Consider the following 16,038-nt stretch of genomic DNA (forward strand, 5'->3'; position numbering starts at 1 on the left):
AAATAATGTATCTCTGTGATTCAAAGTATATAGGTATTATTGCATGTTGACTAACCAATCGCAGTGAAATTAGATGAAATATAGTCATGATCAGTTTCATATATTTCAATCATGTAAATTTAGTAGATTGGCTTGACAGTGGCATTGACGTTGTTGCTTGGCTAGCAAGCGAAACTTGACGTTACACATCGTTTACTTTTGGGAAAACTGCTCCAGACACTTGCCAGCTAGCTATCCTTAGTTCAAATAGCCTAAAGAAAAATTGTGTAATAATATGAAGCTGAAATTATAAACTATAAAATATAAACCCACCATAGTGATGTCGACGAAGAAGTTATGAAAATGTCCCAGGCGGAGGTTCTTGGTTGAACGTGAACGCGCATTGGACTGTAGTTCCACATAGAATCCCACGCCCACTGCGACGTATGGCACCGCCCTCCGGTGAAATAAAGACTGTCCGGCAAGAGAGTAGCCCCTCTAGTAATTTAATAGGATCTCCATGGGACAGCCATAGATTAAATTGTACGAATAAGAGTCAACATGTTCTTCTATAGCCTTCATCCAAGTCTTGTGGTTGTCATAAGTGGCCTCAATAGTCTAAATGGCTTCCTCTTCCTGGCTCCTTTAATGTTTTTTCTTCAGCTGCACTGATCTGAAAATACAGGACAGACAGATTGAAGCGATATGAAAGAAGCATATGAGGGGGATTTGCTCTCATCCTTTTTTTTTTTTTTTTGCATATGATCGTTGGTAAATCGTTATTTTAACATAAAATGTGTCCTTAATGATTGAAAATAATACAAGGGGAGGAAGCAAGCTTGATTATTGAGATGCACCCCATATTGTCAATCATCTTGCAATGTACTATCTGCTAATTGCAATTAGGGGTAGGTGTGCACTGGAACTAAAACTGACTAAAGTCAGCGGTTATTTTACCAGTAAACAATACTGTGGGGGGGAAGTCAGCAAAGAGAGACCCATCCGCTCCTATAGCGCAGTAAAATAATTGTTTATTTAAAAAAAAAATATTATATGCGCGATTTGGTTTTACACCAGTTTTAACAGGTCCAAAATAATCACACAATTTCAGACCAGGAGCGTGCACGTACGAAAGGAAACAGAGCGCGCGCCTCATTATCATATTCAAACGAACTGCAGCCGGCAGACCCGCGAAATAGAGCACTCAGTGAAGAATAGCCTGCTCATGCGGCACTAACGAATTGCCAGCTGAAAGGATAAATAATCCGATACAAAAGGTAAGACACGTAGGCGTACTTTGCCTTTTATTAAAGATAAACATGCTTTTAATGTTGTGAAAAAGTAAAGTTTCCCATGTATTGACTCTGGTGCGTTTGCAACGGTTCAAATGCCAAACAAACCTGTGGAATGCAATCACCATTTCTCCAGTATTGTTCTGTATTTCAAGAGCGTGGCCATTTGTCTCTGTTTGCAAAATGTGTTTATTGCAGGCGGTCTAACCTCGGCTTCCTCAATTTCGTTTCAGCCTAGGGTTGGGCCTCAAAAGGAACTCATGAGGGGCTGCAGTGGTTCAAGGATCTTCACATCCATACCCACACATGTAGTCAGAGCTGGCCCTAGCCTTTTAGGGTCAACCGAAGCTAGGCTAAACACATTACATTTTTAACAATTTTATTTCTGATAAAAGCTCGTTCATTTCATGATAAAAGCTAGTTCATTTCATCTGGCATGTAGCCCAGTTTCATAATATTATTTTATGTCCCAACTGCTTGATGTAGTTTAAGTAATCATGAAAAAACAGGCTTTAGGGAATTCCCCCTCCCCCGCCAGCTATTAGTGCTATTGATCACTGTGGCACCATCTCGCCTTCTGAAAGTTCTATTCCCAGCCCATTGTACTACGTCACAAGGCCTGCTTTGCTATTGTTGGAAATGAGACCTGCCCACGTTGCTGGTAGTTGAAATGTAAACAACAATTACTCATGGAACGCTGAGGTTGTCCCATTGTTTCCTATAGGAAAATATACGTTTGTCTGTATTTTGCCAAATCTCGCAGTGTATATATATTTTTTTTAGTTGTCATGATTAACATGGTGTCCAATCTCCTAATTATGTAATACTGGGCAGTGTACTCTGTTAAACGCTAGCCCTGAAATACACTTTGCCCCTCCCCTCTCCAGTCTAGGTCCAAGAGGCTTCTAAACAGCTTCTACCCCCAAGCCATAAGACTCCTGAACATCTAGTCAAATGGCTACCCAGACTATTTGCATTGCCCCTCCCCTCTCCACTCTTGTCTTCTATGCATAGTCACTTTAATAACTCTACCTACATGTACATACTACCTCAACTAATCGCTGCCCCCACACATTGACTCTGTACCGGCACCTCCTGTGTATGTTTTTATCATTTTTACTGCTGCGCTTTATTTGTTTTCTCCTATTATTCCATTTTTTTTTTTGAAACTGCACTGTTGTTTAGGGGCTCGTAAGTAAGCATTTCACTGTAGTGTTTGGCGCATGTGACTAATAAAATTCCTCTTGACCATGATCCGCTGCTTTGTCTTGCTGACATTGAGGGAGAGGTTGTCAACACTGCCAGGTCTGTCTCATCGTCGGTTGTCAGGCCTATATCACTATTGTGTTGTCAAACGTAATGATGTTGGCGTTGTTCGCGGCCACGCAGTCATAGGTGAACAGAGTCCAGGAGGAGGATTAAGCACACTACTGAGGGGGCAACAACTCATCTGCCACGCTGACCCTCATAACCTGGGGGCAGCCCATCAGGATGTCCAGGATCCATTTGCAGAGGGAGGTGTTCAAGTCCCAGGGTGCCAAGCTTAGGGATGAGTTTGGAGGGCATTGTGGTGTAGAACACTGAGTGGGAAGGGGCAGTGTAGAATGCGTTATCTGTTGGGGCGGTATGCGAATTGGTGTGGTTTCAAGGTGTCTGGGAAGATGGTTCCTTTTTTTTTAAAGAGTTTCATGATTGCAGATGGGAACAGGGACTATGGTGGTTTTGAAACACGTAGGTATTACAGACTTGGTCAGGGAGGTTGACAATGTCTGTGAAGACACTTGTTAGCTGGTCAGCTCATGCGCAGAGTAAGCATTCTGGCTTTCTGAATGATAACCTATTTAAAGGTCTTAATCACATCGGGTACGGAGAGCGTGATGCGTCTTCCAAAACAGCTGGTATGCTCACGCATGGTTCAGTGTTGCTCGCCTCGACATGAGCATAGAGGCTGGTAGGCTCGCGTCACTGGTGCAGCTGGGTTTCCCTTTTTGTAATCTGTAATAGTTTGCAAGCCCTGCCACATCCAAGCATCAGAACCGGTGTAGTAGGATTTTTGCTCTTAGTCCTGTATTGATGCTTTACCTGTTTTGATGATTCGTCAGAGCCCAGCAGTAATTCTTGTTAGTGTCCCCGCTCCTTGACAGTGGGAGCTCTCGCCTTTTTGCTCTGTGCAGATGTTGCCTGTAATCCATGGCTTCTGGTTGGTATATGTGCATACGGTCACTGTGGGATGTAGTCAATGCGTATCGGCAGCCTGACTGTTGCGTGGGGGTGTGCGGTCAGTGGCAATCCTTAACCCCACCCGTGCCACTCCATGAAGTGTGCTTCCATGCTAACCAAACAAACACCACTGATTTTACAGATCATTGCACCTGTACATACCCCCTCTGTAAACATCCCATCTATCTACCTACCTCATCCCCATACTGGTATTTATTTTGCTTTTTTGCTCCTTTGCACCCCACTATCTCTACCTGCACATTAATCTTCTGCCAATCTACCATTCCAGTGTTTTACTTGCTATAATGTAATTACTTTGCCACCATGGCCTATTTATTTCCTTACCTCATTATCTTACCTACCTGGTGAAATAAAAAAGAATACTTACCAGGTTTGCACTCTTGGGATTCTGTCAACCAGCCTCATCAGGTAGTCACCTGGAATGCAATTCAATTTACAGGTGTGCCTTGTTAATTTGTGGAATTTCTTTCCCTCGTGCGTTTGAGCCAACCAGTTGTTGTGACAAGGTAGGGGTGATCAATAGAAGCTAGCCCTATTTGGTGAAAGACCAAGTCCATATTTTGGCAAGAACAGCTCAAATAAGCAAAGATAAATGACAGTCCATTACTTTGACTGACCTTCATGTCTTAATCTGGAAAATTTCAGTGCCGTCGCAAAAACTGTCAAGTGCTATGATGAAACTTGCTCTCATGAGGACTGCCACAAGAAAGGAAGACCTTGTTGTTGGCTCTGCTGCAGAGGATACATTCATTAGTTACCAGTCTCAGAAATTGCAGCCCAAATAAATGTTTCAGAGTTCAAGTAAGACACATCTCAACATCAATTGTTCAGAGGAGACTGTGAATCAGGCCTTCATGGTTGAATTGCTGCAAGGAAACCACTACTAAAGGACACCTATAAGAAGACTTGCATGGGCCAAGAAACATGAGCAATAGACTGGAAGTCTGTCCTTCTGGTGTGAGTCCAAATTTGCGATTTTTGGTTCCAACCTCCGTGTCTTTGTGATGCAGAGTAGGTGAACAGACCTCCGCATGTGTGGTTCCCACCATGGTGTGGTGGTGCTTTGCTGGGGACACTGTCAGTGATTTTTAATTGATAAAAAACTAATTCAAGGCACACTTAACCAGCATGGCTACCATAGCATTCTGCAGCGATATCCCATCTTGTTTCCACTAAGTGGAAACATCATTTTGTTTGTCAGAAGGATAATGACCTGAAACACACCTCCAGGCTGTGGAAGGGCTATTTGAACAAGGAGAGTGATGGAGTGCTGTATCCGATCTGGCCTCCACAATCACCCGACCTCAACCAAATTGACATGGTTTGGGTTGAGTTGGACCACCGACTGAAGGGAAAGCAGCCAACAAGTGCTCAGCATATATGGGAACTCAGCTGGTTGAGTGCCAAGCGTTTGCAAAGGGTCTCTACTTTGAAGAATCTAAAATATTTTGATTAGTCTAATTTTTGGTCACTACATGATTCCAGATGTTATTTCTTAGTTTTGATGTCTTCACTATTCTACAATATAAACTAAGACTGCCCTACAGGGAGACAAAACGAACAGCTGATCGTCCTCGCAGTGGCAGACCACGTGTAACACCTGCACAGGATCGGTACATCTGAACGTCAAACCTGCGGGACAGGTACAGGATGACAACAACTGCCCGAGTTACACCAGGAACGCACAATCCCTCCATCAGTGCTCAGACTGTCTGCAATAGGGTGAGAGAGGCTGGAGTGAGGGCTTGTAAAAGGCAGTTCCTCACCTGACCTCACTGGTAACGTCTCCTATGGGTACAAACCCACCGTCGCTGGACCAGACAGGACTGGCGAAAAGTGCTCGTCACTGATGAGTTGCGGCTTTGTCTCACCAGGGGTGATTGTCGGATTCGCCCTTATCGTTGATGGAATGAGCCTTACACCGAGGCCTGTACTCTGGAGCGGGATCGAGGTGGAGGGTCCGTCATGGTCTGGGGCGGTGTGTCACAGCATCATCGGACTGCGCTTGCTGTGCATTACAGGGAAGACATCTTCATGTGGTACCCTTCCTGCAGGCTCATCCTGACTTGACCCTCCAGCATGATAATGCCACCACTTACAGAACAAGCAGTATGGCTGATATTCTGCAAGACAGGCATGTCAGTGTTCTGCCATGTCCAGCGACGATCCCGGATCTCAATCTCAATATTTCTGTTAGTCACATGTCCGTGGAACTTGTTCAGTTTGTCTGTTGAATCTTATGTTAACAAATAAAGAAACCCTTCAAATCTAAACTTGTCAGACACATGGTTAGCAGATGGTAATGTGAGTGTAGCTAAATGCTTGTGCTTCTAGTTCTGACAGTGCAGTAATATCTAACAACAATTCTCCAACTACCTAATACACACCTAAAGGGGTGAATGAGAATATGTACAGTTGAAGTCAGAAGTTTACCAATGCAGGAACTCAGTTTTTCACCATTCCTGACATTTAATCCTAGTGAAAATTCCCTGTCTTAGGTCAGTTAGGATCAACACTTTATTTTAAGAATGTGAAATGTCTGAATAATATAATTATTTCTTTCTTTCATCACATTCCCAGTGGGTCAGAAGTTTACACAATTAGTATTTGGTAGCATTGCCTTTACATTTAACTTGGGTCACATGTTTTGGGTAGCCTTCCACAAGCTTCCCACAATAAATTGGGTGAATTCTGGCCCATTCCTCCTGACAGATGGTGAAACTGAGTCAGGTTTGTAGGCATCCTTGCTTGCACACGCTTTTTCAGTTCTGCCCACACATTTTCTCTGGGATTGAGGTCAGGGCTTTTTGATGGCCACTCCAATACCTTGACTTTGTTGTCCTTAAGCCATTTTGCCACAACTTTGGAAGTATGCTTGGGGTCATTGTCCATTTGGAAGACCCATTTGCAACCAAGCTTTAACTTCCTGACTGATGTCTTGATGTTGCTTCAATATAGCCACATCATTTCGCTCCCTCATGACGCAGTCTATTTTGATGTGCACCAGTCCCTCCTGCAGCAAAGCACCCCTACAACATGATGCTGCCATCTCTATGCTTCACAGTTGGGATGGTGTTCTTCGGCTTGCAAGTTTCTTCCTTTTCTTCTTAACATAACGATGAAACAAAAATAGAACCGTTTGTCCATCTGACCAGAGGACATTTCTTAAGTATGATCTTTGCCCCCATGTGCAGTTGCCAACCGTAGTCTGGCTTTTTTTATGGTGGTTTTGGAGCAGTGGCTTCCTTGCTGAGCGGCCTTTCAGGTTATGTCGCTATAGGACTCGTTTTACTGTGGATATAGGTACTTTTGTACCTGTTTCCTCCAGCATCTTCACAAGGTCCTTTGCTGCTGTTCTGGAATTGATTTGCACTTTTTACACTAAATTAAGTTCCTCTCTAGGAGACAATGCGTCTCCTTCCTGAGCGGTATGACTGCTGTGTGGTCCCATGGTGTTTATACTTGTGTACTATTGTTTGTATGGATAAATGTGGTATCTTCAGGTGTTTGGAAATTGCTCCCAAGGATGAACCAGACTTGTGGAGTCTACAATTGTTTTCTAATGTCTTGGCTGATTTCTTTTGCTTTTCCGATGTCAAGCAAAGAGGCACTGAGTTGGAAGGTAGGCCTTAATACCTCCAATTGACTCAAATTATGTCAATTAGCTATCAAGCTTCTAAAGCCATGACATTTTTTGGTTATTTCCAAGCTGTAAACAATTGTCATGTACAAAGTAGATGTCCTAACCGACTTGCCAAAACTACAGTTTCTCAACCACGCCACATCTCTTGTTAACAAACACATTTTAATGACTACAACCTAAGCGTATGTAAACTTCCGACTTCAACTGTATATGGATGGCTGAGCGGCAAGGTGTAATAGATGGTATAACATTCTGTATATACATGTGATATGACTACGGTATGTTAACATTAGAGTGCATTGTTTGACGTGACTAGTGATCTGTTAAAGTAGCCAATGACTTCTCTATGTAGGCAGCAGCCTCTGAGTTGGTGATTGCTGTTTGTCCTTGAGAGCTGTTTGTGCATCTGTAAAATGAGTAGGTGTCAACTTTCGACTGGTACTGTAGTTGTCCTCAACTTCTGTTAGGTGTCCAGGTGAGGTTTGAGTCAAGTATAGTGCCATAGTTTAATACAAAGAGGAAATTGAAATGGTATGTCTGGATGGGCCCCATGTGTCTTGCAGATCTGGGCCCGGTTTCCTGATAGTTATGGAACTCTTTTTAATGGTGCATCTGTCCTACAACAGCCGAAGACGTAACATGCGTTTCCCAAAAACACCACGCAGTGAGAACGTTCTGTGAGTGCGTCACTGGATCATGTTTTTTGCTACTGATAATTCAAAATAAAGATAGCGCTGCTCTCTGATCAGCTTTCTCCATTAGAATCATTCCCTAACATTAGTTACGCAATACTGATGGATCGGCACCTTGACATATCACTTAACGGTTTACCCTATAATGCACTCAAATCAGATTCCTTTGGCAAATCATTGCACACGTTAAACATTTTACTGTAGCCTGCGAATAGAACTCAATTGACTGAACTTTACATTTTTGCAAAACATGCTCTTTCTGTGCCGTAGACCAAGGTTTCCCAAACTCTGTCCTAGGGCCTCCCTTGGTGCAGATTTGTTTTTTGACCTAGCACTACACAGCTGATTCACATGATCAAAGCTTGATGAGTTGGTTATTTGAATAGCTGTGTAGTGCTACAGCAAAAACCAAAACGTGCACCCAGGGTTGTCCCAAGGACCGACTTTGGGAAACTGTGCCGTAGACTGATCAGGTGAAAGCTATGATCCCTTACTGTCACCTATTAAATCAACGATTGCTGTATCATCAGCATATTTTACTGTGCGCATCCTGATTCTTATAGGGGTACAATTGTTGGTGTAGAGTGTGAACAGAACTGGCAAAAGGACACTGCCATGGGGTACACCTGTATTGCTGGTTTGTGGGTCTGAAATTCGCATTGAACAGCACTCTTCTGACCCGACTGGTGAGAACCCACTGACTTGAGACGCACATTGGCGTCAATGGTTGCGAGTTTGCAACAGAATATCAGGATGTATTGTGTTGAATACAGAAAGTTGCCAAATGATTCTGGCATATGAATGTCGTTTATCCAGGTGCATGGAGAATCAACAGTAGTTGACGCTGCGGCCTGGTTTATTGTAGGGATGGGTGAAAAATCTCTTGCATATTGCGATATTATTTTGGACAGTATATTGATACTTTGACAACAAGTAACAATATTTTCTGTTAGTGTTAGCTAGCGCTAGTGGGCTGTACCTGCTCTAAAACTATTTTTTTTTATTTTATCCTGTATCTTGTTCTCAATCTTTTTTTTAAGTAGTGAGCCAATAATTCAGCTTTTTATTTCCCTGACTGATCAACTCATTTCTATTGTCTCACTGCAGTAGACATGTATTGAGCTATATGTTTGGTACTTCAAATTGCAATTGAATCGCCATACATATTGTATCACCACCTAAGTGTCCCGATATCGTATCACGAGATACCTGGCAATTCTCAGCCCTAGTTTAGAGGATCTTGAAAGGGTCGGGTAGGCTTTGTGTGCCAGAGAAGGTGTTTGACTAAACATGGCCTTTTTCTTCTTCTCTCTGATGGTTTTGCGTAATAGAACTGATTGTCAGTAAATTAACTGAAGAAAAACTGTTACTAAAGAAGAACAACCTCATTCTTGCCAGTTTGCCAATTGACTGAATGCGGTTCTGTCCCATCTCCCCCAGATTCCAGTCTACGATGGAGATTGACAGTCTAATGAAACAGGCAAGTGATAGACCTGTCGTGACTCTCTAATCCTGCTCATGGAGAGCTATAGGATGTGCTGACTTTTGTTCTTGGCCCAGAGCTAATTCACCTTATTGGGTTTTAGTGCTGGTCTGGAAAGCCTGCACATGCTGTAGTTGTCAAGGATGAAGGCGGAGCTGGTGGACATTAACTCTCTATTAAACCTATACTGTTTAGTTTTTCCTTGTTGTGAAAATTATTACACCGCACACCAAGTCTGTCTTAAATGAATACTCTTTGTCAGCAAGCTGGAGGTCAGTCAAACTTCAGTGTATAAAGTACTGGTCTGAAGTGAGCTCTAACATGGCAGTCCCGTTAGTTCCCTTAAATACTGACAAGTTAAATTTGCATGATCTAGCTTATCATTCATAATGTTTGCTGTACTCATGTGACTGACCAATACCTCAAGGTTTCTTTAAGCTGGGACGTTTCTTTAAGCTGGAAACTGAGATTCCTTTCTCTAAACAAGGTTCTGGGCATACTGCCAAATTGCAGATACTGATAGTGAGGATTCGTTCAGTCACTTGCATGAACACAGAAATTGGTTTATAGAAAAGCACAACTAAAAAAAATCACACTTTGACAGGTTGGGTAACATTTCTGCTGAAATGTTTCCTCTCCTGTGACTTCATTGCTCTTGAGCAAAACAATTGCCACACAGTTCCCCTCTGAACACTGTTCTTTTCAGGAGTTTGTCAGTGTCTGGGTCCAGGAGCCACAATTCCACAAAGATGACTTCTGGCACACGCACGTTGACTATGAGATCTGTTTACATGTGAGTACTACTGCACAGCACGCTTCACTTGATGAACATCATTAAACAGTAACATCTTCAGCTTCTGAGAGATTGAGGAAGCTGTGTATTTATTGGCAACTTCTAACTTCATGACAATCTGAAGTGGGGTAATATTGGCTATAAACCCTCTGCTAATTTGATTTACCTTCTTCCTGTGTTAAGACCAATAGCATGTGTTTTAGGAAGAAGACTTCCTCTGTGCGGAGGCGATACAGTGAGTTTGTTTGGCTCCGGCAGCGTCTGCAGGACAACACTATGCTCATGTACGTATAATCCATAGTGATAGTTCACTGTAGGCCCTCTTCACTGCATCATTTAACACTCCTGCAAGGATGTATGCACTTGTCTTTCAGGGGTTGACTATTCATACTTTTGGTCATGTGGTGTTCGCAGGTGTCCACATCTCTTTCCAAAATCATGAGCATTAATATGCAGTTAGTCGCCCCTTTGCTGCTATAACTTCCTCCACTCTTCTGGGAAGGCTTTTCATTAGTGTAGAAACATTGCTGCCATTCGGCCACGAGCGTTAGTGAGGTCTGCCATTGATGTTGAGTGATTAGGCCTGGCTCGCAGTCGGCATTCCAATTCATTCGAAAGGTGTTTGATGGGGTTGATGTCAGGGCTTTGCAGGCCTGTGAAGTTCTTCCACACTGATCTTGACAAACAATTTATGTATGGACCTCGCTTTGTGCACGGGGGCATTGTCATGCTCCCACAGTTGGAGGTACAGAATGGTCTAGATAGAATGTCATTGTATGCTGTAGTGTTAAAATTTCCCTTCACTGGAACTAAGGGCCTCTCCCCAACCATGAAAAACAGTCCCAGAACATTATTCCTCCACCAAACGTTAGTTTGCACTGCATTGGGGCAGGTAGCATTCTCCTGATTCATCACTCCAGAGAATGCATTTCCAAAATCCAATGATGACAAGCTTACACCACTCCAACCAACACTCGGTATTGTGCATGGTGATCTTGGGCTTGTGTGCTGTTGCTCGGACATGGGAACCCATTTCATGAAGCTCCCAGCGAACAGTTATTCTGCTGACGTTGCTTCCAGAGGCAGTTTGAAACTCTAGTGAGTGTTGCAACCGAGGATAGATGCTCTTCAGCACTTGGCATTCCTGTTCTGTGAGCTTGTGGCCTACCACTTCGCAGCTGAGCTGTTGTTGCTCCTAGACGTTTCCGCTTCACAATAACAGCACTTACTGTTGACAGGTGCAGCTCTAGCAGGGCAGACTTGTTGGAAAGGTGGCATCCTATGACAGTGCCACATTGAAAGCCACTGTTGTCCCTTTCCAGAGAGTTGCCCAAACTGCCTCCCCGGAACCCTTTCTTCAGTATGAAAAACCCCTACAAGGTCAACCAGAGGATGAATGGCCTGCGGGAGTTTCTAGAGATGTGAGTGTCCTTGTTTATTCCTCTCCTCAGCCTTATGAATGGCTGCCAGGTTGTGCATGTTCAAAAGGTTTGATGGGATGATCCAGACAGCCCATCTATGGGTCTGATGCAACCAAAGTCAGTTTGTCAGATGTTTTCCTACCTCAAGTGGTTGTCCGGTCAATAGTGATGAACAATTAGTGCTTTTGGAAGTCGTTTAGATTTGAAAAAAATCAGGGCTTTTGATTTAAGGTTAGAATTTAAAAAAATACATTATGAAATGACATTACAATGAGTTGAGCTTTCTAATGGAAATGGAGCCAAAAATGGTGAACATGAACTTATATGACATAAAATAATATGACTTAGTTTCTAATTGATTACTTTTCATTCCTTAAAGTCACCATCTCAGGCAGTAGCAGCCAGACGAGAACAGCTATACGGTGCATTCTGGAAGTATTCAGAGCCCTGACTTTATCCACATTTTGTTACTTTACAGCCTTATTCTAAAATTGATGAAATGTACACACAATACCCCATAATGACAAAGCAAAAACAGGTTTTTACATTTTTGTAAATGTATTAAAAATAAAAACCTAATATTGCATAAGTATTCAAACCCTTTAATCAGTACTTTGATGAAGCAGCAACTACAGCCTCAAATCTTCTTGGGTATGACACTACAAGTTTGGCACACCTGTGTTTGAGTTTCTCCCATTCTATTCTGCAGATCCCCTCAAGCTCTCAGCTTGGATGGGGAGTGTCGCTGCACAGCTATTTGCAGGTCTCTCCAGAGATGTTGGATCAGGTTCAAATGGATTATGGTCATTGTAGTTAATTACCACATTTCTACGCTGAATTAGGTTGAATATTTGCTTAATGAAAACTACAACTCCCTTCAGGCGTGTGTCCCACATAGCCCCTGACTTGATATCTCTCGCTCAGCATTGGCCTCACAAACTAAATGGAATTCAAGTAATTGAACTGAAGTTGGTCAATTAGTTTAATAACCCAAAAATGAAATGTCGGTTAGTTGCAGTGGTGGGAAAATACCCATTACCATACTAAAGCAAAGATGCGTTAATAGAAAATGACAAGTCAAAGTCACCCAGTAAAATACTACTTGAGTAAGTCAAAGTATTTGGTTTAAAATATACTTAAGTATCAAATGTACTGAAGTATCAAAAGTGTAAATCATTTGAAATTCCTTTAAGCAAACCAGATGGCACCATTTTCTTGTTTTTTAAATTTAAGGGAACGCCAGGGGCACGCTCCAACAACAAAATGTACAAACAAAATGTATCAGAGCCAGTAGAAGACCAGGAATGTTCTTATGTGTGAATTGAACCATTTCTGTCCTGCTAAGCATCCTGTAATGCACTTTTAGGTGTCGGGAGAATGTATAGAGTTGTCAAAGTACTGATACAAAAATGAAAGTAAAGATACTTTCATGTACTACTTAAGTACTTTACACCACTGGTCAGAGTCCATAGCAATCTGGTGTAGATCCCCTTTTGTACATTACGAATCATTTTTGGGGGGATATTTTTATCCCAAATGAATAGCAATATAATTCCATCACATGAATTCAGATTTTCCTCTGACATTTATTTTGTAAAGCCTCTGCTTGCCCTGTATAAGATGTTATATTTATGGCACCAAACGCCATCCAGTGGCTTTTACCAGCAACTTCATTAATTTCCTCCACTCCACTTGAAACAGAAGCCATTTATGTACTGATTACAATTTTGATCTCATTTTCGCCTAGTTTCTCCTGTCATAGAGCTTTGGCATAGGGTACCAGAGCTTAGAATAACAATTCACTTAATCTCCTACCACACTTTGTAACCTGGAGCACTGATAACTTCAAAAACAAACTGAAAATATGGCTTGTGTGGTGTTCTTGATAGTTGTATGTATCTACTGTTCATTAATTAGCCAACAAATTAATATTTTTCTCCTCGTCCCCAGTATCCTCCAGGACCCCCTGCTGCTGTCTGACAGTAGAGTGCACCTGTTCCTCCAATCCCAGCTGAGTATGACCAAGATGGAGGCATGTGTCTTGGGTCGGACACGCTACACAGTGGCACAGGCCATCCAGATGTGTAGTGACTGTCACCGCACACGCTTCCCCATAGAGAAGGGCAGCAAGGTGTACTTCAACTCAGACTGTGAAAGGTAAGTAACGGTATGAACTCACCTAACTGGTGTGGCATATCAAGAAGCTACAGATTTCGTACTAAATTTTAGATTAAGACTGTTTTTCAATTACATCCATTGACTCTCAACAGCGATTGTCTATGAAAAAATGCATGATTTGATATCAGCTGCTGTCGGAGAAACGACGCAAGCCGACATGACCTCTGCCCTTTTTATTCCGTACTTTCAGCCTCACCAGCACCACGTCAAGTCTGGGCCACAGCCATGACTCTGGGGTCCCCCAGAGCCCCAGCCCTCTACCCTTTGACTGCAGCACCTGTAAAAATTCTGACGGCAACATTCGCATCCGGGATGAGGGATTCTTCAGCAGTCTGTCAGAGTCGTCGTGTGACCAGGAACACATGGAGCCCTGACACACCACTTCCACACACACGCACAAAGGGGCTGTTTCCCAGACAAAGATTAAGCCTTGTCCTTTCAAGTGCTTTTTATTCCATGGCTAGGCTTAATCTTTGTCTGGGAAACCACTCAAAAGACTGTTTGCTACTGTTCCTGATGTGCTTCTCAAACCTCTGATTAACTGGTGGCGTAGAAAGGTATTTTTATGTGGTTCTGTTGGAATTCTCTCTGCGTCCCCATCGGTCTTTTTAAAATGACTGAGCCATGTTTTCTTAAAGGATTATTTTATTGACATACCCTCTATTGCAGACCAACTGGTGTTACTAGTGAATGAGTCTTGTCCAAAACAGAATGTTGTCTTAATGCAATATCTCATTCTTGAATTCTAACTTGTACCTTACATTTTGTTCCTTTGTATGTGAATCGGTTTACCTGCAATCATACTAGGAAAGGTTCTTAAATTATACTTTAAAAACAAAATAATAATTTGCACGATTAAACTGTGCTATAAGGTTAGCAAGGGAGGCCGAGTGTTGTATAGGCTCACTTTTTAAAGTATTCCAAGTATCAATTTTTTTATTTTTAAGAACTAACTTGATGGTTTATTGACTTGGTGGTTGGTGCCCTTTGAAATCCTGGAATGTCCAAGTAATTTTTGTTGAAATGTGCTTTGGTTTCTTAAGGTTATCCCTGGGCTTTCCTTCAGCATTAACTTCAGTAGGCTTAGAAGAGGCTGGTGGAAAGTGCTGTAAGACTTATTGTGATGGCTGCTATGGTATCAAACATATGAAACCACATTTGACGCTTCCATTCCGCCATGACAATGAGCCTGTCTTATAGCTCCTCCCACCAGCCTCTGGCCTAGATGTCTTCTGTTATGAGTGACGATCTATACTGAACAAAAATATAAACATGTAAAGTGTTGGTCCTATGAGCTGAAATAAAAGATCCCAGAAATGTTCAATATGCACAAAGCCTATTTCTCAATTCAAGTGTTTCTCCTTTGCAAAGATAATCCATCCACCTGACAGGTGTGGCATATCAAGAAGCTAATTAAACCATGATCATTAAACAGGTGCACCTTGTGCTAGGGACTAAAGGCCACTCTAAAATGTGCGGTTTTGTCACACAACACAATGCCACAGATGTCTCAAGTTGAGGGAGCATGCAATTGACGTGCTACTGCAGGAATGTCCAGAGCCGCCAACATCGTTTTAGAGTTTGGCAGTACATCCAACCGGCCTCACAACCACGTGTAACCATTCCAGCCAAGGACCACATCCAGCTGATGAATCTGGGTTGGCACAACCAAAGAATTTCTGCACCAACTGTCAAAACGTCCCTAGGACGTTCATCTGCGTGCTCGTTGTCCTCACCAGGGTCTTGACCTGACTGCAGTTCGGCATCAACTGATGTCAGTGGGCAAATGCTCACCTTCGATGGCCACTGGCACGCTGGAGGTGTGTGCTCTTCAAGGATTAATCCTGGTTTCAACTGTAACCGGCAGACCTAGTTTGTTGTCGTGGGTCAGTGATTTGCTGATGTCAACATTGTGAAGAGTGCCCCATGGTGGTGTTATGGTATGGGCATGCAGAGCTATGAACAATTGCATTTTTTCCAATTGCAATTTGAATGCAGAGATGCTGTGATGAGATCCTGGGGCCCATTATCGTGCCATTCAACTGCCGCCATCACGTTTCAGCATGATAATGCAAGGATCTGTACACAATTCCTAAAAGCTGAACATGTCCCAGTTCCTCCATGGCCTGCATACTCACCAGAAATGTTACCTTTGTGCATGTTTTGGATCTGAATTGAGGTTTATGACCGCAAGTTCACGCCAATAAAAAAACTAGTTTGCACAGCCATTGAACAGTGGGACAACATGCCACAAACAACCTGATCAACTCGATGCTAAGGAGATGTCACGCTGCAGGGGGGCAAACGGTGGTCACA

The 16,038-nt window shown here is 42.7% G+C and overlaps 1 protein-coding gene across 1 annotated transcript; it reads left to right on the forward strand.

The window, feature by feature from the left end:
- Positions 1–409: 409 nt before the first annotated feature.
- Positions 410–15,056, forward strand: LOC110496564 (sorting nexin-10B). The gene is made up of 7 exons (XM_021572534.3): positions 410–1,256; positions 9,288–9,327; positions 10,037–10,123; positions 10,307–10,407; positions 11,446–11,544; positions 13,495–13,701; positions 13,913–15,056. Exons 2-7 carry the CDS (start codon positions 9,301–9,303, stop codon positions 14,094–14,096), a joined length of 705 nt encoding a protein of 234 aa, XP_021428209.1. The 5' UTR covers positions 410–1,256; positions 9,288–9,300; the 3' UTR covers positions 14,097–15,056.
- Positions 15,057–16,038: the final 982 nt, after the last annotated feature.

The sequence above is a fragment of the Oncorhynchus mykiss genome, chromosome 18 (genome assembly GCF_057628025.1).
Source record: "Oncorhynchus mykiss isolate SJ-2025 chromosome 18, ASM5762802v1, whole genome shotgun sequence".
In the NCBI taxonomy this organism is placed as follows: Eukaryota; Metazoa; Chordata; class Actinopteri; order Salmoniformes; family Salmonidae; genus Oncorhynchus; species Oncorhynchus mykiss.